The sequence below is a fragment of the Symsagittifera roscoffensis genome, chromosome 3 (assembly GCF_963678635.1).
Source record: "Symsagittifera roscoffensis chromosome 3, txSymRosc1.1, whole genome shotgun sequence".
NCBI lineage: Eukaryota > Metazoa > Xenacoelomorpha > Acoela > Convolutidae > Symsagittifera > Symsagittifera roscoffensis.
In genome coordinates, this window is record NC_087064.1 from 70,497,431 (window position 1) to 70,524,195 (window position 26,765).

At 38.4% G+C, this 26,765-nt stretch overlaps 1 protein-coding gene across 1 annotated transcript; it reads right to left on the reverse strand.

The window, feature by feature from the left end:
• Positions 1-554: 554 nt before the first annotated feature.
• LOC134842862 (receptor-type tyrosine-protein phosphatase beta-like) lies at positions 555-26,480 on the reverse strand. Its single transcript, XM_063859364.1, has 7 exons — positions 25,924-26,480; positions 16,119-16,232; positions 15,588-15,752; positions 12,811-13,127; positions 3,724-7,866; positions 3,228-3,365; positions 555-1,873 (listed from the first exon to the last, which is right to left on the reverse strand). Exons 1-7 carry the CDS (start codon positions 26,240-26,242, stop codon positions 932-934), a joined length of 6,138 nt encoding a protein of 2,045 aa, XP_063715434.1. The 5' UTR covers positions 26,243-26,480; the 3' UTR covers positions 555-931.
• Between the last annotated feature and the right edge of the window lie 285 nt (positions 26,481-26,765).

The following is a 26,765-nucleotide window of genomic DNA, read 5'->3' on the forward strand; positions in this document are numbered from 1 at the left end:
ATCCACTCAGCCGCGCAAGCTTAACAACCGAAAAACACTAGTCGATAAAATGCCAAAGCAGTTCAGCAAAAGTGGCACCAAATATAAATAGACTCAATTTTGCAAGTAATAAATTGGAAAATAACAAACTGAAGGCATACACACTAACTTTGCATGTAACAAATCGCAAATCATAAAACCACATTATGTAAAATTATGCATTTAAAAAAATTGCGAGATATATTGAAGAAGAAAACTTCTAAAACCGGGTTTTCATTATTGTTATGTTGTTTGGAACAAATCGTTTTTTTTTTCGTTTCATTTGGTGAATCAAAAATGCATCAACTGTATTAACGAGTTACTATTCGAATGTCAAAGCACATGCTATGAAAAAGCTGTAAAGGTGCCCCAAAAGTGGCACCAATATTTGCGACTTAGGTTGGAAAAAAAGATGGTTCGTACTAATACACTTGCTTCACAGGTGCAAAAAATCAAACTAAAGGAAAAAACTTCGCAAAGATGCACGCTCTATGTTCCTTATGAAATCGCAGTCGAAGTTCAGAGGTTAAAACTGCTTGTGATTATTTGTTAAAATACCAATACTCCAGTTAAAAAGCATTTAATGCAAATAAATTTCCACGATAAGTTATCAAATCTAACAAATAAACTAATACAATATCACACATTGAAAAGAAACTACAAAATGTGGCCGAAGATTTGGCGTCAAAATAGAACTCTAGTAAGTAACGAATTTAGGCAATTATAGACAAAGCAGTAAAAGTAGCTTGAACTTTGTTCACAGCGGTTTAAAGCCCTGATGAGAGAAAAGATAGAAAATATTTGATGACACATCGTTCCTAACTGATTGAAAGTGAGTTCCTTCTGTCTTTAGTTTCCTTATTTTTCACAGTTTCTTCGCCTTTTTCGATCTAACAATTTTTTCTCCGGCGCTCTAAGGTCGTATGCTGAATTCTCCGTACTTTCGTTGCCATTTTGTCCCGTCCAAAGGAGTAGCACTAATGAGATACCTTCTAGCCGGTTTCACCACTTCCGCTCTTGGAGGAACCCCTTTGTATACCAGATAGGCGAGATACAAACAGATAGTTGTGATTATAACCGAGTAGACGAATGTCAACCAGAACGCTATTTTCCATGGTTTTGCTGTTTCGTCCCTTATAGGGTAACAATCAGTTTCAAACGAAAACGAAGCAAGACCCTGACTGTACAAATCTTTGTATTTGCTTTCTACCGTGACAGAATACTGGTTACCAGGCACTAAATTATCCAAAAACAGCACCATTTCGTCTATTTCCAAATTTTCAATTTCATAATTATCATCATCGCCCTCGACATTTACACGAAATGACTCATAATTCGGTTGGACAGACCACAAAAGTGTTGCGTGATCATTTGCCAGATCCTCAGTAAGTATGTTGAAAGGAACTGCTGGATACGTGTAACCAGTTGCAGTCGCTGGTTCGCTTTCGATTCCAGTGTAGCTCACTACAACTTCATAAGTATAGTCAGTTCCAGGTTGGAGTCCCGAATCTGAAAATCCTGTAGCAGCGATTTGCGTCGATTCTCCTGGATCCGAGACGCCTGTTTCGTTACTAGTTGGGAGTCTTGTGATTACAAATCTGATTCTTGAACTTGGCGACACGTAGATCCACGTAATATTCAGTTCTGTATCCGAAACAGGGATGATGATAGGATTGACTACAGGCGAAGGTGATGTGTTCACGATGGCTGTAGCTGACTCCAAGTTTTTCAGGTTGGAGCTGAAAGCGTCTAGAGTGACCATGTATTCTTCAGAAGAAGAGAGACCCACTATTGTGAAGGATCTATCGGAACCGACCAGTGATTCAACTTGCGGTTGACCTGAAGAGCTGTTGACCTGAAATGAAGCATTGAACATATACTTTGAGAACAGAAAAAAATAACTCATTTTCAACATTAAAAACCTGTCCGAAATTTGTATGTACTACATTCACGATTCATTGAAGTTGCAACTTTTTGATTTCAACGAGCAACTGAACGAATTTTTTCTTCACGTTTTTGTAGTTTTCTCTGCAGTTCTTTAAGATAGAGTTCAAATTTTGACACATGCTAGATTAAACTATTTGGAAGGACTTAGCCGGGCCAAAATTTGAGAAATCTTGTTTCGAAGGCGTAAATTAGCCAGTATCTTAAAGCTAGTGTTAGAGGTTTTCTTGCTGTGTTTGAAACATCCTCGCAAACAATATAAGGAATTTGAATTATTGGGCTTAAATCACTACTTTGGGAAGCTGATGAGCTTGACTTACACCCTATGCCTCCAGATAACCACAAATAACAGAACTGAAAGAATCACTTGGCCCGGCGTCGAAAAACGGCATATATTTACGACTAATTTTGCGCTGAGGATCAAAATAGGTCAACAAAAATAACTATTCCAGCAAATATTACGGAAAAACTAGACCTCCAATCCGTGCAAGGATTCTCAGTAGCAGTTATGGTATGTATAACTTTTTTCCAACTTTCTAGTACAAGCTCCAAAGAAAATGTGTCGTCAAAAGAGATTCGACAGTTTTTCGACGCCGGGCCAAGTAACTCTTTCAATTCTGTTACTTATCGTTAACTGGCGACATAGTGTGTTTTCCGTCATCAGCTTTCCAAAGAACTAATTTGAGCCCATTAATTCAAATTCCTTATATTGTTTGCGAGGATGTTTCCAAAGCAAGAACACCTCTAACACTAGTTTTGAGATACTGGCTAATTTATGCCTGCGAAACAAGATTTCCCACAAGGACCGGCTAAGTCCTTCCAAATAGTTTATTCTAGCATGTGTCAAAATTTGAACATCTATTACAATATCACGTTTCACGCAATTACAAACACTTTTTTGCGCAGTTATAAACACTTTTATAAACACTTTCATGTCGCAGTTTAAAAATAAAGAAGAGAATTACCTTATTTTCGGCGTTATTTTACTTTGTAATTTTTTCTATGCAAAAAATGTGCCAAAAAAATAAACGTTATCCCAATTTTTCATTTCGACATTTAGCACCATAAATTGACAATTTTAAACAAAATCGAATCAAAATTGAAATGAAAGCTTGTTTTTGCTAAACTCACAGCGGTCGGAACCTTCTGTGTTACTCTTCAGATTGGGAGGCAAGGAGCAGAACGAGCGCCCCACAATGACACTTAAGAGCACTTAGAGCTTTATAAGAGGTATGCGAGTAAAAGAGGATCATTTTGCAAGTTACCCGGAGTGAGTAGCTGGAAGCAGTGCCCTGCTGTGTCCACACGAGAACCACTGTAGTCTCGGTGGCAGAGAACTGTCCGAAGAGAGGAGTGGCAGGGTACAGTCTGTGAGAAGCCACTCCGAATGACTCACTTTGCACCTAAATTACATTATACTCAAAACTAGTAGATCTGTTTTTAAATTCTTAGACCGACATTAGGAAGAAGGAACAGGCATATTATATGCTAGATTTCCGTCTTAGTTCAATCAGTCGAAATATATACAGATTTATGCTATCACCATATCATCGAAATATATACGGCAATGCTTGCCACAAGATTTCAAAACTTCTGCAGAGCAACAAAACTATGATGACTATCATTAGGTAGTAGAGGCACTATGTGGTCTTATCGTTGATACTCCCAAAAATGTGGAATTGTTACTCAAAGATGCGTTAAAGATGAAAGAAATCCACAATCTTGAACGTATAACAGAAATGACCCGCAGTATGAACTGACCTCGTTGCTGAGGGACCACACTCTCACTCTGCACACTGATCCAGGGGTCAATCCGTCCCAGGTTCTTTCCAGTGTTATCATACTCGCCGGCGCCATCAATAAAGAATCCCTGCACCCGTCCAATGCCACAACAAATCCATCATACAGGCCAGACTGCATAGACCAATTAGCCGTAAGGTCCGTTGTGCCGAAGTAAGCGATAGACACTTGCGGTACCACAGGGTACAATGTAAAATCAGCCGTCAAAGGAGCGCTCTCGAGAGTACCCGAAATAGCTATTACTCTACATGAATAAAACTGCCCCGCTTCTAGTCCTGTAAACTGTTGCTCATCAACTGGTAGATCAACTTGCCTTTCCTCAATAACATTGCCATTTATGTCCAGAATGGAGACCTTGTAGGAAGTGACTACTCCAGTTGGAGTCCAGGAACATACTACACTTTGGGTATCTTTGTCGGGTATCGCGATCGATTCCAGTTCAGGAGACTTCTGAGCAGTTAGGACTCCAGGAACTACACTCAATTTTCCACCCGATCGGGCTACAATTTCGAATCTGTATTCTGCTCCTTGAGTTAAATTATTAACCACGTGTGTCGTCAAGCGAGTTATGTTGAAAGTTTTCTCAGTGTATGTATCCGAGCTGGTCAATGGAGTTACCGTTAGGACATATCCGTCAACGTCTCCTGTTGGTACACCCCATATTAATTCACAGGACGTTGTGGAGAGAACACTTACAGAAGTGAAGTCAACATTACTAGGAACGAATGTATACTCGATTGTAGACGAATTCGAACTTGCCAAATCGTTGCTTACCGAATATATTTCGAAAGTGTAAGCTCGTCCTGGAGTGTATACATTAGAGTTGTTTATATCCAGCTCTAGATTTTCAGAAGAAACAATTGTCTGTTCCGGTAGTTCGCTTCCTTCCGAGTCCGAAATTTTCACGGTATACGACTCCACAATCCCCTCAGGCGGCGACCACGTGACAACCAGGTCCTCGATTTGTAAATTTATGGGAGGCAGAGGAAACGTTGCTTCGGTCACAATATTACTCCAGTCGCTTACAACTAGACTTTCATTGACTGAACTTCTAATTCGGAAATCGTACTTTTGGCCTGGCATCAAGCTATTGACTAATTCTGCAAACTTGACGGTAGAAACTTCCCGTAAATTGTTTTGAAACTGATCTGTCTCGCTGAAATGAGCTAACTGCAATATAAAAAGCTCACTCAAAGCGTTTTCGAATTCGACGAAGCTCCAGGTTAGATTGACCGAGTTCGTCGTGCGGGATCCATCGACGTAACGAAGTGTTGGTGTTAAAGGCGGAATGTAAAAATCGCCAGTCGCAATTTGCTGACTTTGCAGATCTCGATAGACAGCAACTGCGCTGTACGAAACGTGCATTCCAGGGACGAACCATGCCACGTTATTCTGAGAAATAGTCTCCGAAAACCGTCTAGTTAGAGACTGAGTAGTAAATTGAAGTGATTCAGTCGCAGGTTCAACTCCATCTGCGTATGGAATACTTGTTAAATTGAACACAAACGAAGAATGGCCTCCTTCCGGCAAGGTCCAGTCCAGATTGACCTCGACCGAGCCATCTTGGGAAGACACTGGTTTGAATGTCTCAAAGACGATGTCATCGGGGTACGGCCAACCGATCTCAGACTGGTTTTCACTTCGGATAACATTCGTGGCATTTGCAACATAAGTTAGAACTGAAAAGGTGTAGTCCGTTCCAGGAATTAGGCCTCCAATTTGAGTAAAAGTTGTTTGTGTGGGACTTACAAACCCGCTGCTGCTGAAAACATCAAACCCGTCGAAACTTCCTTCATCTATCGCCATGCTCCACGTGAAATTCACTGAATTTTTATCCAATGGTATCACTACAAGACTGTTTGGCGGCACGGGCATCAGAAGCTGCTGAATTACGTCGCATTGCAAAGAGCTCAAAGACTCATCGAAAAGACTGTAAACACAAAGCTCTAGTTGGTATTGACTTCCCGGAACTAGGTCTGCAAAGCTGGACTCAAGCGTATTTTCGTCTTCGATCCTCTGGGTCAATTCTGGCGAACTACCATCGAGCTTAGTCAAGATCAGATTATAACCGCCTACGAGGCCTTGAGGCAGCTCCCAAGATACGCTCAAGTCGGTTTCAGAGAATCCAGTGACAGTAAATCCTACTGGATCCGCCGGGTGCAGATTAACCACGCTTTCTAAGGCTGTTTCACTTCTTTCATCGACAGAAAACGTGTATATCTTAACATTGATTTGGTCTCCAAAAATTGACGTTGAAAGAGTTTTGATGAACTTAGTTTCATCGGATGCGAGAATTGTTTTGTTGACGAGAACTGTTCCGTCCGAGCTTACAGCTTCGAAGCTGAAACTAGTGTACTGGCCTTCACTCGGAGGAAGAAACGAAACCTCGGTATTATTGTTTCCTCGATTCTCCACAATAAAATTCCTCGGTGGATTTGGTTTCAGACGCTGGGATACAGTAACCACTGACGAGTTCTGAGAAGAGTCCGAACCTTCGGAGAAGCTCATTATTTCGAGAACTTGCATAGCTCCAGGCACCAAACCCGTTTCCTCTAGCTCAAACTCATCTACTTCTTGCCTGGAAGCATCGTTGGTTGAAACATAGAAACCGGTATAAATTCCACCTGTTGGTTGATTCCAGGTAGCGACCAGAGAATTCGAAGTGTAGCTCTCAATCAAAACATCCGAAGGAGGTAAAGGAATCAGAGTTTGGGTGACATTCGCTGCGATAGGGGTATCCAAACTAAGCAAAATATTACCGTCGTGATCAGTCACTGCTGATCTAACTAAGTAGTTATAAGTATCTCCTGGAATTAGATTCTCATACTTAACTTCCTGATTAGTACCATTTACAGTGTAGTCTCGATTATCGTTTCTCTTATCCGATGTTTGGTAGACATAATATTCATCAGCACATTCTGATAAACTCCAACTCAAGTCAATAGTGCTAGTTGTAAAATCAGCAACTTGCAAGTCTGCAGGTGCAACTGGTCGAGTTGTGAAAGTTATGTTTGTCGCTGAGCTGGTTTTGTCGTATGATTGCACAATTATTTGCAAGCTATAGTTAGATCCGCAATTCAGATCAGATATGGAAGCATCTAGTTGATCAGTAGGGAAATCTTGAACCACTGCTCCGGCACTGTCGAAGCACGTGACTAAGAAGGAATCGGATCTTCCGACGTTGTGTTGCCATGAGAAATCAACAGACTCATGGTCCGCTGAAACAGAAGTGAAATCGACAGGATGAGGAATTGTGGACTCCGTTAAACTGATCTCAGTACTTCTCTCGTCTTCGACCATGTTGTACACAAAGAACTCGTACCGGAACCCGGGCTCTAAATTTTGTAGATTGTACTCTTGGTCTGTTGTTGAAGCAGCTTCATCTACTTGGTTGTCTCTATACACCATCCAGTTATCAGAAGCTCCAGGTTGATCCCAAGTGAATTCGATTGAAGTTTCAGTGAACTGATTGGCTGCCAAGTTTTCCGGTGGGTTCGGCACAGTTAGAAATGTGAAATTGAACGGCTCCTGGCTCAGAAGCCCGGTCATTCCTTCAAGGTAGATACTTGCGCTATATCTCACACCTCCTGATAGATTAGTGACATTTATGAACCTCAGATTACCATTGGCTTCTGGCGCTATGGTATATTTCTGACCGCCGACTTCAATTATGACGAACGACGCAGTCTCCTCGAAATCATAGTTGATAACCGCTGACGTCATCATGACGTCACTCGCAGAACCAGTCGGATTTTCTGGATACGTCACTTGTGTCACATTATCTGGCGAGCTTCTAAACGTACCTTTTTCCGCGGTAACTGAAAAGGTGTACTCTGTATTAGGAACCAGAGAACTAAAAACGAAACTGAAAACGTCCGGTGCTATGTTTGAAAGGTCGGTCGAGGTAGAATATTCAGGGTCATCGATGGTCAGTATGAAGCGAGTTGGGTCATCGTCTACAGTCCAAGATACGTTAATCTCAGTCGCGGAAAGAGACTCAGCAGATATTTCTGGAACTGCAACTGAACATTCTCTACTGGCTAGACTATGGCACTGCCTGGTCCTCTCGTCAAAACCCTCGCCCATTGGACACGCTTCCATAGTCTGAAATCATAAAATTAGTTGATTTATAAGGTATTTTCCGGTCTGAAAACATTGAAATAAATGAATTAAAGGTACTAGCTACCAATAAAGCAGCTACAGATGCTATTGAAAGCGGCTCGCGAAAACAATAGGTCTGAGCAAGCGATTCAATTCAAGCAATCTTGAATTGTTTGGAAAAATTTTAGGAATTGTTTGGAAAAATAAATCAAGTTATTTTATCGTCAATCGTTTGGCCGAAAAACTGTTTTGTTGAGGAAGTCAATCAAGCATTGATAATTTTTAGTTTATTAAATTTACTTCACAGTCAATCTATATGCATAAAATTGAAGGATTTATCAGCTACCCATGGAAATTGGAATGTTTTGAAATTAATACATATTGTAAATCAATAGGCAAAACGTTAGATAGCTTTTCTAAATTTGAAACTTTCAAAAAAATTTGCAGTATATTATGCCGTAAATCGATTATCAAAAACTGACAATTGTCTGAGCGAGGTATTAAAGAGAAAATCCTTGAACTTTTTGAAATTAATTGAAGGCGTGAAGCGGTTCATAAAAGTTTTTCTTAGTAGGTTATTTGAGTACTGAAAATCAAATTTTTAAAGATACTTCATTATATGAATTGGGTCGCAAAAAGATGAAGTTTCTCTAAGCGATAAGAATGTTCAACAAATATTGTTCAAAAGATAGTTTATTTACTTGAAAATTTTTTATCGAGGGATTTTAGAGAAAAAAGTCAATTGTTTTTTAAAAAATCAATACCGCAAATCGATTTGCTCTAAATTAAATTTTTCTCGGCAAGCTATTCGAGCAATGCGACTACATATATTTCAAGTTAGTTCATAGCGTGAACTACTAAGCAAAACAAAAATTTTCCTAAGCCCGCTATTCAAAAAGCGATGAAACTAATAAAATCAAACGACAGCACTTTGAAATATGTCATGTAATCTCGCAGAGCAAATCGTTTCACAAGTTATTTCGCAAAGCACATCTGCTGACATAAAGTTAAGGTGTATTTAAGCAAGCTGAACAATTTCAAGTTAATTCTGGAGCGAATCGGTTCGCCAAAAGCTTACGTTATGTTAACCAAGCTATTGAACCGTTTGCACTTTGAAATAAGTGAAATTAATGCGCAGAGCAAATTGTTTAACTTAAAGCAAGTTATTCAACCGATGACACTTTAAAATAATTCAAGTTAATTCATAAAGCGAACTAATTTGCGAAAGAATTAACCTGTTTTGAGCAAGCTAATAAAGCGATGAAAGAACAATCAAATAATCTCAATTGATTCCAGGGTAAATCGGTTTTAAGCAGGGTGACCACTTTTTTGAAAGAAAAATAGTGACTATGACAATTTTTGGAATTTTTTGTCGATCTTTTTTTTTAGGTCGACCAAATTAATTTTTCAATTCCCTGTTTTGGCCATAATTTCTGCGCCGTAGGCATAATTTTGAATAAACAGGCTGAAAAAGTCGTTTTAGGCCTTTTATGAAAAATTTTGAAAAAAAATTGCGTTTTTTCGGCGCGCGCTCCCCCTCAATATTAGTACATATTGGCGCCCAAGGTATATATTGGCGCCCAAGGCGCTTTTAGAAAAACTTTAGGGTCCGTCACCAAAAACCGTTGTAAATAGTGACTTTTAGTGGCCATTGAAAAAATAGTGACCAATAGTGACTGGTCACTAAAATAGTGACCAAGTGGTCACCCTGGCTTTGAGAAAGCTCAAAGCAAGCCATGGTGAATTTTCGAAATTTTTTCAAGTTAACTCATCGAGTGAATCGGTTCGCGATACGTTCAAACTATTTTGCGCAAGCTAATCAATCTATTGCAAACAAATTAAATTGTTTATGTTAATTTATAGAGCAAATCAGTTTGCACAATGTTCAATATATTTAAGCAAGCTTTCAATCAGTGGCATTTTGAAAATTTTCAAGTTGTTTCTGGAGCCAATCAGATCGCCAAAAGCTAACTTAATTTTAAGCAAGCTATTCATCGATTGCTCTTTAAGATATAGGAAGTTAATACGCAGAGCAAATCGGTTCAGAAAAAGCAAACTATTCAACTGAGGGTATTTTGAAATAATTCAAGTTAATTCATAAAGCGAACTGATTCGCGAAAAATCTAACTTGTTTTGAGCAAGCCAATGAAGCGTTTATCAGCAAGCCATGAAAATTGGGAGTTAATAGATCGCAATTCAATTGGCAAAACTTGGAACAGTTTTTCAAAACTTGAATCTTTTGAAATATTTCAAGTTATGTTATGGCACGAATCGATTCGCAAACACTGACGATTGTCTGAGCGAGATGTTCAATCGGTTCGAGAGAAGCTTACGATGTTTTGAGCAATATATTTAAACGATTGCACTGTGAAACAAGTCAAGTTGTTTTGCAGAGCATAACAGTTCTTAAAAAATTAAATTTTATTTGAGCAAACTAAACAACCGATGGCATTTTGAAATATTTCAAGATATTTCATGAGCGAACCGAATCGCGAAAAATTTAACCCGTTTTGAGCAAGCAATTCAAGAGATGAAAAGTCGAAATTTTCAAAAGATTCCAGAGCAAATCGGCTTTAGGAAAGCTCTAAATTTTCAAAAAAAAAGCCATTCGAGAGCTGAAACTTCGAAATATTTCCTAGATCGCATCGGTTCGCAAAAATTATGGTTTATTTTGATCAAGCTGATGAAAATTTAAAATGATTCATGTAATATCATTGAGCGGAAGGGTTCGCGATAAAGTAAACTTGATTTAGGCAGGCTATTGAAGCGATGCAACTTCGAAATAATTCAATTTATTTCGAAGCAAATCAGTTTTCAGAAAACTTAAATTATTGAAAGCAAGCCATGGTGAGTTTTTGAAATATTTCTAAGTTAATTCGTTTATCCAAGTTAAACCAAGTCATTTCCCGACTTTTTTCGTAGACAGAAACGTCCGCAAAAAAACTGGTTTATTTTGATTAAGTTATTCAAGCGAGGCAACTTTTGATATTTCAATTTAATTCTGGAGCGAATCACAAAATGTTAATATTATTTCATGCCAACTATTCAGTCCATGGAACTTTGATAACTTCAAGTTATTTCAAAGAGCGAATCGGCTCGCTAAAATTTAAGTTTATGTGAACCAGCTGTTCTAGCGATGAGGTTTGAAAAATTTCAAATTGTTTCAGAGCGAATGGGCTCGCAAAAAAAATCAAGATTAATTAAACTAGCTATTCAACCGATGGCATTTCGAAATACTTCAAGTTATTTCTGGAGCGAATCTGTTATTTTAAGCAAGCTATTCACTCAATTGCACATTGCAATATTTCAAGTGATTTCATAGAGTGAATCAGTTCGCAAAAAATTTAAGTTCTTTTAAGCAAACTTTTGCATCGATGAAACTTCTGAACTTTTTTCATGGAGCAAATCGGGTCGCAAAAAGCTAAGTTTTCTAACCAAGGAGGTCGTTGTTTTTAGTTAGTACGTTTTAGGATGAATCTCCAAAGGTAAAATATTGAAAAAAAAGTGGACAGGTACTTTCTAGTCTTGAATATGAATCCAGTTCATCTGGTCTAAAGAGTTGATTTTTTTAAAAAGAGTTCGAGAACACTCCAAGACTATGATGTTTGAAAATTGTAGACAATTTCTGCCTTAATACCTCTTGAACATTTGCCCGAATATTTCTTAAACATTCCGATCCAAGCCTTTTTAAACGTTGTGCTCGATAGAAAGTTGAAACATTGCGTTCATAGCGCAATCAGACTTTCATTTGACATATAAAACTTAACATTGCTTAAAATGAAAAAAAAAACAGCCAACTGAACAGGAGACGCTTGACCTGGTTAAATATTAGCAGAATGAGGGCTACAACAGATAGAAATCGCATCTAAAAAAGTCTAAGCTTCCGTCGGTGAAAATGTCCAGCAAAAGGCAAATCCAATAAAAATTGTCGGAAAAAACTTTGCCATATAGCAAGTAAAAAAACAATTAACAAATTATTTAAAATACACCAGCAATTCAATTGCAGTACCAGTTCCAATAGTGAAAAGATATCACAAAGATAGTTAGCTCAACTGGTTTGACTATTCTTTCTGTTACACGGAAAGGCTTACACGGAAGTCAAGAAATACAGTTCATTTGTCCAATATCAAACAAAAATCATAGATAAAACGAATCACATGTTATGATACGGACGGGATAGAAGAAAGGCATTTTGTAAGCATATTAGGGATCAACCCGAAACACAAAACGTTCTATTATTGAAACAAGTATGACTAACATTATTTACACGTCTATTGAAGCATTTATGATTGTCTTGTAGTATAGGAAAATGTCTTCTCCGTATAGAAAATTTTGGGGGATTATTAGGTTGCCTTTGATTAACTGAACGCAAGCAAAATTTGAGCAAATCATTGACATAAAGCTAATGTACGGTTAAAATTTTATTATCAAAGAATAATGGAGTGATACTTTCGAATTTTGTCTTGGAAAATATCATACATAGAATTTTTTATGCAGCATCAGAATTGGTGCTAGCATCTAGAAACTTGATTAACCATAAAATAAAAAATCATGTTGGATTACTTGTTTAAAATTTGATTGATAATATTTCGAAAGAATGGTCTTCAGTACGAATTTTCGTATTCTGGAAATTATACACAAAGCATTAACATCGGAATTTTGGTCTAGAAACCATCATCATCATCATTGAGTTTATTTTCAACTCCTTTAGAATCTAAGATGATACGACTAGCCTTGAACTAAGCCTATTGCTGGTTTTCATCCTTGATCTAGGCCTGTCGTAGAAGAAAACTGGCTAATACACCAGGTGTTGAAACGTGACTTCCGTGTTCTACACTTAATAAATGTGAAGCGAAATTTATGAGGACAAAAATTGCCACTAAATTTAGTAGGGGGGACATGCAACATCGATTTCCGCTCAACGAGCTAATGTTCAAGAGATCTAACCTGAATATTCTCATTCAAACAGTCTGTGTACCTCTGCCAACAAACGTTCTCTTCGAACGTCCCGTAGAACACAACAGCATGGAGTCCATCCGACATCCCCACACACGTATCAACCACTGGTAGCCGCGAGTCATCTGGAAACGCGAACATGCCCGGGTGCTGACATATATAATCGTAAGCGTACGAGGTGTCTGTGACGTCTCGCAGTCGGAAGCCAGTGCATCCGTAGAGGTCAGCATTGCTACTGGGGGCAAGTGAGTTGAAGTCACATGACTGCTGGTCAGAGCAATCTTCTTGTAAATAAAGCCAGTCCACGCCTGTTAAGCAAGCTAAGTTATTCAACAAACGAAGAGCTGTTTTCCTAGTCTGGAACAAGCATATAAATCTTAACTTGAAAACTCGATGACCAAATATGTCATATGGTTGCGGCGTTACGCTGAAATTTTCTCTGTCTGAGACTATTAAATTCGTCGAAAAATGGGTTATGCGTTAATATTCCGCCCATTCTCGAATAGTTAGAACTATGGCCTAAAATGATGTCTTCTTTGAAGTTGAAAAATCAAGTAATCAAGGAAAATTTGCCCGTAACAGATTGATGTCACTATGATGTCCTTTAGGTCTGAGTCGGCTTGCAAAAGTATATTTCGAAAAACTTCTCTCAATGTCGAGACAAACTTTCCAAATTTTTCAGCTTTTCAGACTTATCTACGCAGAGGAAAAGAAAAGAGACTGAACCCCCAATCTAAATCTAACTGTAGTTTAAAGATTTTTTGCTGCAACCTCATTTTTGCAGCTTATTCACTAATTCAAACCCCTCCCACAAACTAATTACTAGAATTTTTGAAAAATCTTGAAAAAAAATTAGATTTTTGAAATTGTTTGCTTAGATTACTAGGGTCGCATCATTCTGTGCTACTTGCACAACAACTGGCTATTTGATTATTTAGTTAAATATTTTAGGAGGTTGAGATACTTAGCTACCAGAATTTTTTTGTTTAATACTCAAATTGATATATAAAGACGCATGCAAAAGAATACAAAATAGCATGGCGAATTACTCGACAGAAATTGAGATAGAAGCCACAAGTTCTAAGAAAAAAAAATTAAAAAAATTCCATCAAAATGTTCGTATGTTTACCTCAACTTGTCTTGAATAACGTTCATTTTGAGAAAAACAAGCCAGATAAGGGACCAAGTTAACTATGCCTTAAAGTTAAGGGCATTGTTAACTTGCTTTAAAAACGCGTTAAAGTTAAGGGACCAAGTTAACAGTGCTGATTTAAAATTGATACATTCTAATTTTCATTTAGTGTATTTAACCTCAGTGACCACAATAAAACGCAAATTCAGGTTTTTCCTCTCTAAAGCGCCTAATTTTCAGGACTATTTTAGACGCCATTTAGAAAAAAGTACCAAGTTTTTTTTACATCGACCGATTGCAAATGATCTGAACTACCCTCTCTGGAAGTCTCAATTTTTAATTTGAAGAACTTGCCAGTTTCGCCGGGTCTGAAAATGCCCGCTTTCATCATTTGTAAAAGCTTCTCTATGGGCGTGAACTTTTATTCGAATAAGCGGTAGAGACAAATTTGATCATGCGATTTCAAACATTTTGAACGAGAAACCTGCGTTGTTCAGTGTGATAACTTTCCTCAACTCTGTTGTTTTCTATAAAGTCACACCTTCAAAAAAAACTTATTACAAGTGGTGGCAACTGGTACTTTCAGACCCGGAAAAGACTGTTAAGTGATTCAAATCAAAAATTGAGAAATTCAGAGATGATAGTTTAGATCATTTGCAGCCGGTCGATGTAAAAGTTTCGGTAAGTTTGTCGAAAATGGTCTTTGAAGTTACATTTTAAAACACTGTTAAATGGTAAATTTGCTGTCAATTTTGTCCACTAGTGTATGAAATTGAATTCTACTGCTAAATGCTGAAATTTATGGTAGTTCGGTATGTTTTGTTGCTTTCCGATAGTTAGGGTTTACTTGCGTACACTAGTGGACAAAGTTACGCGCAAATTCAAGACTTTCTCTCTAAAATGCCTGTTTTCGATGTCCACTTTGGACAAAATTTACTTCAAAACTCAGTTAAAACTCTACATTGACCGAGAGCAAATGATCAGTGCTTCCCTCTTTGAAACTAGCAATATTTAGTTTCAATAACTTACAAATGTAATCCGGGTCTGAAAATGCGAGTTTTCTTCATCTGCGCTAAGTTTTTCACTTCGCGTGGAAAAGTAAGAAACCACCGAGTTTGGTTAAGTTTTTTACACTGATTATTTCAATTTTCTCGCTAAGAATGTTTCACGTCGCATGAACAACTGATTTATTCCGCTAATTCAATAAAGAATTCAATACGATGCAAAACTTAGCGTAGAAGAAGAAAACTGGCTTTTTGAGACCCGATTACATTGGTTAGTTATTGAATACTCTTGAAAATTTCATAGAGGGTAGCCCTGATCATTTGCTCTCGGTCAATGCAAAAATTTTACTGAATTTCGAAGAAAAGGCTGTTTAAAAGGGACATCGAATAGCGGTATTTAAAAGAGTAAAATTTTGAATTTGCGCTTAATTGTGTCCCCTAGTGTATAAACCGAAAACAGCAAGCTACCCGCAACCGATCTACGTCAAGACCGTGACGAGGCAGAAATACTAAAGGTATCTGCACTTAAATTCGCCCAAATATAACGTACAAGTTAAACGCATAATAAAACTCTTCGTAGTAGCTTCGGTGAAATAAAACGATTTTAAAAGCTTCACCGGGAATAAACATACCGCTGTTGGCGTCCAGATTACATCTAACTGAGCTTCGATCGCTGCAGTTGATTGCAAGGTAGTTGAACTCGGCGAAGAGGATGTTGAGATTATTGAAACTCTCCTGGCAACCGAATAGGTCATCTTGTGTGATGTCTCCACATCCAGCGATTCTCTTTATTTCACCTTAAAATGGTAAATGAAGTCATTGATGAGGAATAAAACTTACAAACGACATCTGCTTTAACGAGGCAACGACTTAATTAAATTAGTTTAGATTCTAGGTGAAGCTTTCTGAACCACATTGTATCCTTTTTTTTTTTAAATTGCCGGCTGGCCTCACAAAATTTTCCTAGTCCTTCAGTCGAGCAACGAATAACGTAAGCAGATCTAGGATCATGGCAAGCCTCTTAAGATTAGTATCTTTCTAGCCAGTTCGTTTCCACTCCCCTTTAAGTTTCCTCCATTAGTTTGAAATCAGTTAGCTCACAAAAACTGTTAATCACTTGCAATGGGTCAGAGTTACCCTAAAATAGGTTTAAAAGAGTCAACCTCCATTGTCGGAAATGAGGCTTGCGTCGAAGCAGAAGTAGCGTATGCGGATGAGGGGTGCGGCATCATTGCCACATTCAGTAGTCACTGCTTCGAGTGTGATGTCACAGCTAGCTATAATACAAATTAATTGTTTATAGCTTACCTACCAATTGTTTTCAAGTAAGTATTGATGCTATAGGAAAAAAAGAAAGAAAAGAAGAATTTATTTCTCTGATCCGATCAAAACACACTTTACACATTTGTAAGTCAGCATTGAATCAGAGGGGAAAGTAAAAGGGCTATTCGGTCACCGGTATGTGTCCAAAAGACTCTGAACATTTCTGTGAAAATTTCTGCGAGACAACGGAATTTTTACGAGGACTCAACATTTTTCAGGAAAAAAATCTCGCAAACGGTTCTTTCGACTGAAGCTTTCATCTCAGTTTTGATAGATTAGTTTTCGAGAAAAAACAAAGTTTCGAAAAAACGGTCAAGTTCAACACTTTTTGAGAACAATAATATTTTTCTAAAAAAAATTGGACGTAGCCAATTTTAAAAGTAGGCTTTCAACAACCTGCTGTTTCGATTAAACGCTTGCTACCAGATTTTGCCGGTTAGTAATAGAGAAAAGGCAGAAAACTCCAAAAAACGGTCAACATATCAGAAGTTTGAATTTTCCGAGAATCGAAGCTTTTTCCGTAAAAAACTTGGAAGTAGCGACTTATGCAGGAAAAAAATCACGCAACCTGTTATTTCGACTGAACTCAAAATTTATGATTTAGGAAGGTAGTTTTCGAGAAATTTCAAAATTAAAAAAAAACGGTCAAAAAATTAACAATTTGACTTTTCGATGGCGATAACTTTTAATGTGAAAAATTTGGACATAATTGCTTGCACAGAAAAGCTTTCTCAGTCCCCTTCTTTCGATTTAACCCAATATTACAATTACGAGAGGGTAGTCTTCGAGAAAAAAAAACAAAAGATTCGAAAAACTTAGGCGTAGCTGCTAAAGCAGAGAACCTTCCCACCACCCATTGTTGTTGTTGTTAGTTGCCCATAGAGGGCGCGTCATGCGAGCTTGGCCCGAGTTTAAGAAACATTGCTACTTCGACCGGAGGTAGCCACAGGTCTTTTGGAATCAATTCAGTTGGGTTTGTGGGACAAAAAAAAGGTGGAGATTAGTATGGGGAGACGGACATTGTGGACAGTTCGGGGGGACATTGGGGTCTATTCTATTAAGATATGTATTTAAAAAGGGGGTGTAGCCGGATCTGAGCTATGCTAACGTGCTCCTTCTAGAACTGGGGAATCAGTTCCTCGGTCGTGGAGATATCGAGTGGGCGCAGCGGGAGAACTTTGGGAGTCGGCGCGTCATTGATTGCATTTGTTACGTGTTTTCTGTGGATTCTTTTTAAAAGTTTTAAAATTATTTAAAACGAAGTTGCTACGGTCCATGTTGTCGTTAAATGGGGTAAAATTGCTTGTTTCAGAGATTACTTTGTCAACTTCTTCTTTAAAAATTGATTTAAAGTTAGGTTTGATTTGTCTGGGAGGGGAGGGGAACCTATGATAGAAATGAAGGGGATGGAAGTGAAGGTATGATTTCAGAAAAAAAACTGGGTGGATAGAAGTTTATGGTACTGTTGCACAGACAAAACTTTGCATTCAGTGTGAAGGTGGTCTAAGGGGCTCATCTTCGTGGTGCACCCTGTCACACATGGAGAGCTGCGTTTTGAACGACTTTTAATTTGTTCAGGGAGGAATTGCTTGCAGCGTGGGACCAAACTGGGCAGGGAGAGTCGAGCATTGGTCTGACCAGAGATTCGAAGATTACAAACAATATTTCTTCTGATGGTCCACAGTTTTTTCTGGAGAGAGCCTTCAGGATCGATATCCTGCGCGCGGCTTTCATGGCAGTTTGCTAACATTGCCCCGCAATGTTGAGGGACGGGCCAAAAAACACTCCAAGTATTCTGGGATTTTTCGACTGGGAGAACCAAAGAATCCATTAAACCAGTTGGTTTGGAGTTGAATTCTTTGTTGTGGGAGCTGAACGGGCTCACTGATCCGTTCGAGGAGGAGAAAATTTGGTGTCTGTTAGTAAAAAAAACTCATGGAGCTCGTTTAAGTAATTTATTAAAATGCCAGACGCCTCCACGATATTACTCAATTGAACAAAAGCGTGAAAATTGTCTGAGTAAGATTGAAGTTTTACTTCGAGTGGCCTTGGTGGCGCATCATATACGTAAAACTTTAAAAGAGTGGGGGAAAGTACTGAACCTTGAGGAACCCATGTACGGACAATCCTGGCTGTCGATAGTTATTTTCTGAATAGGGTCCTGGCTTTTGGCGCCCGTTAAGGTAAATTGAGACCATCTGACTATCCTACTGAGGCAATCTGACTATCCTTTAAGATAATTTATCCACGAGGGTTAGGACCAACATACGAGCTGTACAGCTCATCACGGCGAACCGCTGTTGTGCCCCTGCTTAAGAACTACATGCATTCAGGTAAGCAAGAGATGTGCAGTAGTTTGACTAAACTTCGGTGGCGTACCAATCGAAGGCTTTCGACAAGCCAAGAGTGGCTAGTACTGTTCGTTTTGGGGTCTCTTTTGGTTAACACCATCCGATAGAAATAATTCTATTGTAGATATCCTTGTGGGGTTTGGGCAGAGGAACAACTTAAGACTTTTTCCAGACATTTGGAATTACACTTTAAGCGAGGGAGAGATTCAAAGTATGACTGAAAAACCTGGTTTAACTTGATTTTCTAGGCTAAATTTATAGATTTTTTGCTTGGTTTTCTCCTTGTTTGATCGATGATTTTTTAGTTGCGTATATTGAATGTTAAAAGTATTCAAAATGTCTTTTGCTGTAAGCATTTTTTCGCCATTCCAATCGATAGGATGGTTTCCTGCCACAGACTTCGCTCCGCTTAAGAAGCGGACCACTTTCCAGAATTTGCTTGACACCGTACGGTGAGGAAGTCTCACCAAAGTTTTTCTTTGCTCTTAGCAGTTAATTTTTGTATTTCGGCGTCAAAACAACTTAGTTTTGGGTTAAAACGATCCTTTAATCGAATTTAGTCTCTCTCCGCTGCCAGTAATTTAGCTTCTGGAGGGAGAGCAGGTAGATAGAAACGACGACGTCCGGCGGTAATGTGGTGACGAGCAGCCACTAAAATCTTGTCACGTAATTTTGTTTCTCCGCGGTGACTACATGGGTCGACAGGGGCAGTGATTCTAGCACTTGTTCAATTTCTTTGCTAAAATTTGGACAGTCGGCTTATTCAAAATTAATGCAGGTCTTTCAAAGAGAGAAAGAGATTTGATCGTTCAAAGGAAATTGGACTAACATAGGAAGATGATCGGATTCTAAAGTTAAAAGAGTTTGCTAACTCGAAGACAGTAAAAGCAAAGGGGATGCTAAAGATAGCCCGGCGTCTACAATGAAGTTGTATTGTCGTAAGGAATGGTTTGCGTAAAATCGTTCAATGGGGTAAAACTTGATTGATAATTTCCTCAGTAAAAATTCCACCTCTGTTGCCCTCAGGAATGTTGAAATTCCACAGAGGGGAATGAGCATTTACGTCTCTTAGTAGCAAGCTATTGTCTTCCGTTAGGAACTGTGTGACGAACGGTTCATAGTCAATCGAAGTAGACATTTGAGATTCGGAGACTTTGGTTATTGGCCTTTTCTTTAATGCTCTGAGCCTCCAGAGTTCCGTCTTAGTTGCAGTCTATTTCTTCGTACAGATAAATATGTACTGCTATTAGCACACCTCCACCTTCTTGTATACGGTCTTTTCTAAGTAATGTGTAATCCGGGCCAATGGAGGGATTTCGTATACTTGTTTTCTTGGAAGACTGCAAGGTGGATTTGGTTATCACATAGTAGGGTTATCACACATTAACACTTCGAGTGGCCTTGGTGGCGCATCATATACGTAAAACTTTAAAAGAGTGGGGGAAAGTACTGAACCTTGAGGAACCCATGTACGGACAATCCTGGCTGTCGATAGTTATTTTCTGAATAGGGTCCTGGCTTTTGGCGCCCGTTAAGGTAAATTGAGACCATCTGACTATCCTACTGAGGCAATCTGACTATCCTTTAAGATCATTTATCCACGAGGGTTAGGACCAACATACGAGCTGTACAGCTCATCACGGCGAACCGCTGTTGTGCCCCTGCTTAAGAACTACATGCATTCAGGTAAGCAAGAGATGTGCAGTAGTTTGACTAAACTTCGGTGGCGTACCAATCGAAGGCTTTCGACAAGCCAAGAGTGGCTAGTACTGTTCGTTTTGGGGTCTCTTTTGGTTAACACCATCCGATAGAGTTTAAAAGAGTTTGCTAACTCGAAGACAGTAAAAGCAAAGGGGATGCTAAAGATAGCCCGGCGTCTACAATGAAGTTGTATTGTCGTAAGGAATGGTTTGCGTAAAATCGTTCAATGGGGTAAAACTTGATTGATAATTTCCTCAGTAAAAATTCCACCTCTGTTGCCCTCAGGAATGTTGAAATTCCACAGAGGGGAATGAGCATTTACGTCTCTTAGTAGCAAGCTATTGTCTTCCGTTAGGAACTGTGTGACGAACGGTTCATAGTCAATCGAAGTAGACATTTGAGATTCGGAGACTTTGGTTATTGGCCTTTTCTTTAATGCTCTGAGCCTCCAGAGTTCCGTCTTAGTTGCAGTCTATTTCTTCGTACAGATAAATATGTACTGCTATTAGCACACCTCCACCTTCTTGTATACGGTCTTTTCTAAGTAATGTGTAATCCGGGCCAATGGAGGGATTTCGTATACTTGTTTTCTTGGAAGACTGCAAGGTGGATTTGGTTATCACATAGTAGGGTTATCACACATTAACACTTCGAGTGGCCTTGGTGGCGCATCATATACGTAAAACTTTAAAAGAGTGGGGGAAAGTACTGAACCTTGAGGAACCCATGTACGGACAATCCTGGCTGTCGATAGTTATTTTCTGAATAGGGTCCTGGCTTTTGGCGCCCGTTAAGGTAAATTGAGACCATCTGACTATCCTACTGAGGCAATCTGACTATCCTTTAAGATCATTTATCCACGAGGGTTAGGACCAACATACGAGCTGTACAGCTCATCACGGCGAACCGCTGTTGTGCCCCTGCTTAAGAACTACATGCATTCAGGTAAGCAAGAGATGTGCAGTAGTTTGACTAAACTTCGGTGGCGTACCAATCGAAGGCTTTCGACAAGCCAAGAGTGGCTAGTACTGTTCGTTTTGGGGTCTCTTTTGGTTAACACCATCCGATAGAGTTTAAAAGAGTTTGCTAACTCGAAGACAGTAAAAGCAAAGGGGATGCTAAAGATAGCCCGGCGTCTACAATGAAGTTGTATTGTCGTAAGGAATGGTTTGCGTAAAATCGTTCAATGGGGTAAAACTTGATTGATAATTTCCTCAGTAAAAATTCCACCTCTGTTGCCCTCAGGAATGTTGAAATTCCACAGAGGGGAATGAGCATTTACGTCTCTTAGTAGCAAGCTATTGTCTTCCGTTAGGAACTGTGTGACGAACGGTTCATAGTCAATCGAAGTAGACATTTGAGATTCGGAGACTTTGGTTATTGGCCTTTTCTTTAATGCTCTGAGCCTCCAGAGTTCCGTCTTAGTTGCAGTCTATTTCTTCGTACAGATAAATATGTACTGCTATTAGCACACCTCCACCTTCTTGTATACGGTCTTTTCTAAGTAATGTGTAATCCGGGCCAATGGAGGGATTTCGTATACTTGTTTTCTTGGAAGACTGCAAGGTGGATTTGGTTATCACATAGTAGGGCTGCAATTTCAGGGGCTTTGCCGGAAATACCATTGCAATTTAATTGTAGTATATTTAAAGAAATACCATTGCAATTTAATTGTAGTATATTTAAAGATTTTAAGAGGTTCGAGTCAAAAGAATTTTTGCAGCGCGGAGGTGGGTTGGAATTGGAACTAGAATTTACCTGTGGGGTGCTTGAGACGCGATGTGAAAGTGGGACGTTACCACACACTTGCTTAGTTTTGTTTGATGACTTGGTTACATGGGGACCAGTAAAATGAGCCAGGATTGGCTTGAATGCCGGAACAGAGTAGCAATAGTAGGATTAAAAGACGAAGCAGCCTGACCGGCTTCAGACGCTCCGAACATAAAAACCCAGGCTTTGCAAGCAATCTGCGCTCCCCAGATTTGGGAGTAGTTTTCGAGAAAAGTCAAGAAGCCGTTTAGGCAGGGAAGCTTCCCACAACCCGTTCTACCCATGGATTTGAAAAATTTAGATTTGGGGAGCAATTTTTAAGAAAACGAAAAAAAACTTCAAATATGGGTCAAATATTCCCCCAAAACATTTGCGAAGATTGTAGACAGCGGGGCTGAAGTAAAAAGAGACTAGGTGATTATTCGGGCACAGGGAAGTAAGCAATTTTTTCATTGGTATTTTATTGAAAATCAGTAGGATAGTTTTTGAAAAAACTTTGAAAATTTTTTAAAAAATAGCAACGGAACAAGAATAAGGAAGCGGAAAAACAGCCGACAATCTTTGAGCAGAGTCCAGATGAGCATAAAAAAACTTCTTAAATTACGTTTACCCCACAAATGCACTGAACAGCACATGAAACTACCATGATACTTGCTTACAACACAAAAACGCTTGATTTGGCACCTAATCCGTCAAAATTTGAGCAGACGAACAAAATTCTGTCAATTCAACTTTTGCCTGATTTTTGTTTCAATTTTACACATACAGAAAAAAAACAAGGTCCTGCAGGGACTCGAACCCCTGACTTTAGGCTGCAAAAATGAGAACGTTACCTCCGAATCCGAGCCAAATGGGAAGAAACGTTTGAGTTGTTAATGTTTAATAATAAAGAAAGGTCAATTTATTGGAAGAAAAGTTGTTTACGGGGAAAAAGTCTTGTTACCGATAACAAGGTTTTTGCTCTCGCAAATATAATAACTCAAACAAAAACAATTTACGCACAGTCAAAAAACGAAGACAGCTGAAACGAAGACATCTAAAACACTGCCGTGGATACAAATTAGGCTAACAATTTTTTCTGCAATAGTAAGATTGGCTGCAATGCATTGACACTCGTACATCCAAAAAAAATACTATATTGGATAACTGATCTAATTTTCGTTTCATAATTCATGACAGTCGAAGCTGAAGCATCGCAAACACAAGCGAGATGTAGAAGTAGATTCGGGCAAATACAGGAAGTAGATACGGGAAAACCATTCCGGCAAATTTAACATGTAAAAACTAGAGGCCACAACACTAAATTTGCGCTTAAAAAATTGGAAAGAGTAAGGCAAACTTCTTAGAAATTATGCCTTTCAACAATTGCGCAAAAATTTCGCATATTAAGAAGTTTCGCAAAATTATGCATTTCAAAAAATCGCTGAACATTATGCATTTCGAAAATTTCCCGAAAAAAAGTCGCTTTTTCAATTCAACCGAAAAATTAAAAAATTATCAACTGTGTTACATTATTACAAATCAAACGTGAAAGCACATGCTATTTTAGTGCTATTGCAGCTTCCTGATTCAAAAGTGCCACGAAAAGTACGATTTGGAAAGTACCAGCAAAAAATCACTTTTATTTGTCACTTAGCTTGGAAAACAGGAATTTCTCGAGTGAAGGAATTTCAAAAAAGAACTGAGGCTGACCGAAATGGTTTTCCGAGCTATCTCAAAGCTTCAAAAGAAGAACCATATTTGCCATCATTTTCTGAGCCACAATAATTAATTTGAAAAAAGACAGAGTTTTTTCTCACCATCTAAAAGTTATTGACCAAAAAACTAACTCCGCTCTCGCTTAAGGCATTTTTTTGGGGTTGGTCGACCAAAAACAGATGTCGTAAAACAGTACGAAAAGAGGGACCCCTCGAATGCGCTCAAGGGGCAAATCCCGAATTTCCCACTGACTTACAGTATGTTCTGATTAGTTTTCTATAAGTAGTAACATTCAACACCAAGGCGAAGCTGAGCTTTGCATCACTTGCGATACAACAAAACAAGAATGCCGCTAAGTCAGGAAAAAAATCCAAGAACCGAAAAAACTAGATCTATCAAATACAATAGTGGTAGTTTTGAAACAAAACCAGGCCAAGACAATATAATGTTCAATTCGGAAAAACATTTACCACGCGACAAGGTTAATTTTGAAACAAAAACGAGCCAGGACAAAATAATGTGAAACTAGCATCGAAAGAAAAGTTATCAAGCGGTAACAAAGCCGAAAATACCTTAGCAGAAACCATTTAGGCCTAACTTTTTTTCTAAATTATCAAGTTCCCCACACCCTCAAACAAACACAAACTTTATTCACGCGTCAAATGAACAATATGTGGCCACTATGTCGATATGAAATTGATCAAAAACTACAAAGCCAAAAAAAAAATGAAAATAGTAAAAATAAAAACAAAGCGAAAAAAGAAGACTAAAAAAAGTTAATTATTCCCCTCACCCTCTTAACACATACACAGCTCGTGAAACGACGCAATATGAGGCGACTGATCCGATGTAATATATGCCGAAACCTATCAAGCCGAAAAAAAGGAAAAATTAAAATACACAAAAAATCAAAAATTTTTTATTGAGTAATACGAAGTTATTAAGTCCCCTTACCCCTCAAAACACAGACACGCACACACCAACTTTTTTGGCCCATCAAAAAGCACAATAAACCTATGTAACAACTAAACCTATATAAAACAGGCCGAAACTTATCAAGCCGAAACAAAAACAGAAAAAAAAACGAACAAAATTGTTGTCATGAAAAACTTGACGTATAATTTCTATGAAAAGTTCAAGCATTTTGTGCGATCCAGATGTGAGCATAGAAAGTATTTTCCCTTGAGACTACTCAAAATTAAGCCACTAAGTCGATATAAGAAAATGCCGAAACCTAATAAGCCAAAAAAAGGACACAAAAATAAACATTAAACCACAAAACATAAAATAAAATTTTATTACAAGCAAAGCTGAGCTTCGCACCACGTGCGATACACCACAAGAAAACCGAAAAAACAGAAATGTTGAAAAAACTAGATCTATCATAGTGAATACGTCTAGTTTCGAAACAAAAACATCCCAAGACAATAGAATGTGAAACTAGCATCGGGAACATAATTTACCAAGCGGTAACAAATACCTTGGCAGAAACCTTTTGAGCCGAAAAAAAATCAACAAGATTTAAGACTTATGAAAAGTGTCGCTCGCCCCCTCAAAAACAATATTTGCTCGTCAAAGTAAACAATATGAGACAACTAAGCCGATATAATATAGCTAGAAACCTATAAAGCCCAAAAAAAGAAAAATGAAAAAAAAAAGAAAAAAAAGTTAAGACTATTAAGAAGTTATTAAGCGCCCCTCGGCCTCAAATAACGCCACGCGCTCACACACTTTTTCTCTCGTCGAAGGACGCAATACCAGGCCGATAAGCCGATATTATATAGGCCGAAACCTATCAAGCCGAAAAAAAGGGAAAAAAAGCGATACAAAATTGTTGTCATGAAAAATTTGAAAAAAAAAGACCAAAGAAATATCATTTAAAAAAATTCGAACTGCTAATTTACTGGAAAAACACTAATAAGGCTGTACAGTAAGAGTAATAGACCAATGAGCGTAAATATACGCGCATACTGCATGCATGTCGTGTTATTTATGGGAAAAAAGTCTAGTTCCCGATTGCAATAAAGTTGCTTAACGTAAGATTAATAAATAAAAAATAAGGAAGTTTTAAAACCAAGCAAAAATGTTTATTGGTGAAAACTCTTTCAGAAGAAAGTGTGCTTACTTGATCCATCGAGCGAACAGTCACGCGCTCTTTGGTACACTTTGTTCACCTGCATCATCAACTCCGTACTCTGACTCCTCGGCACAGTACAGTCTAGAAGAGTAGTGTCGTCCCAATCACACGCCCCTACAAAGCTTCTTCCTATTGTGACGTCATAGATTGCGTAATCGCGTCTGACGTCACACTCCAAAGAAGTGGAACCGCCAGTCCCGGCACATATAGTTCTGGCATAGAGTATGGGTAACGTTCCAGCGAACAATTTTGGGACCAGGGCCAGAAACAATACCGCAAATAGCAGAAGTTGACATCTAGTAGTCATTTTGTAAACAATCGTTTTCAAATCGTTTTCTTTTTCTATCAGGTTATCGTTTATCTTCAGAGTCAAATTTCCTTTCCGAGAATATGTTTGAAGCTTTGTTGAAGAACAAATTTCCTCAAATCAGAAGGTTAAGACCTTCGGAATGCATCATCAAGAAACAATCAAATCACAAACTAAGCTGAAAATGAAGAATGCATGTTTTACTACAGAAGAATTTTATGGTCACATACACATGACTTGCGATAAAAACAACTAACCGTAAAAAAGCACGTTCAAAAACCTGTTATTTTCAAAGAAGCTGTCCAATGTATTTGTGCCTGTTATTTTTCTTTTACTCGCTTAGCAAAGAATACGCATGGATGATAGAATCTATGAAAATATAACTGATTTCAGAGTTTGCTCACATTTACGTGTTAAAAAAATTTTTAGCAAGAATTGAAGTAGACATCCATTGAGACAAACAGCTAGACAAAGAGCGTGGTTTGATAAAAAAAGATTTGACAAAAGCCTTAAGTTTAAGCGT

Excerpts from the sequence above, each read along its gene's own strand:
- LOC134842862 (XM_063859364.1), bottom strand. The coding sequence starts at position 26,242 with ATGACTACTAGATGTCAACTTCTGCTATTTGCGGTATTGTTTCTGGCC. Across the intron at positions 16,233-25,923 it reads CTGTTCGCTCGATGGATCAA|CTAGCTGTGACATCACACTC; the intron begins GTAAGCACACTT and ends TTTGTATTATAG. Across the intron at positions 13,128-15,587 it reads TAATCTGGACGCCAACAGCG|GCGTGGACTGGCTTTATTTA; the intron begins GTATGTTTATTC and ends CTTGCTTAACAG.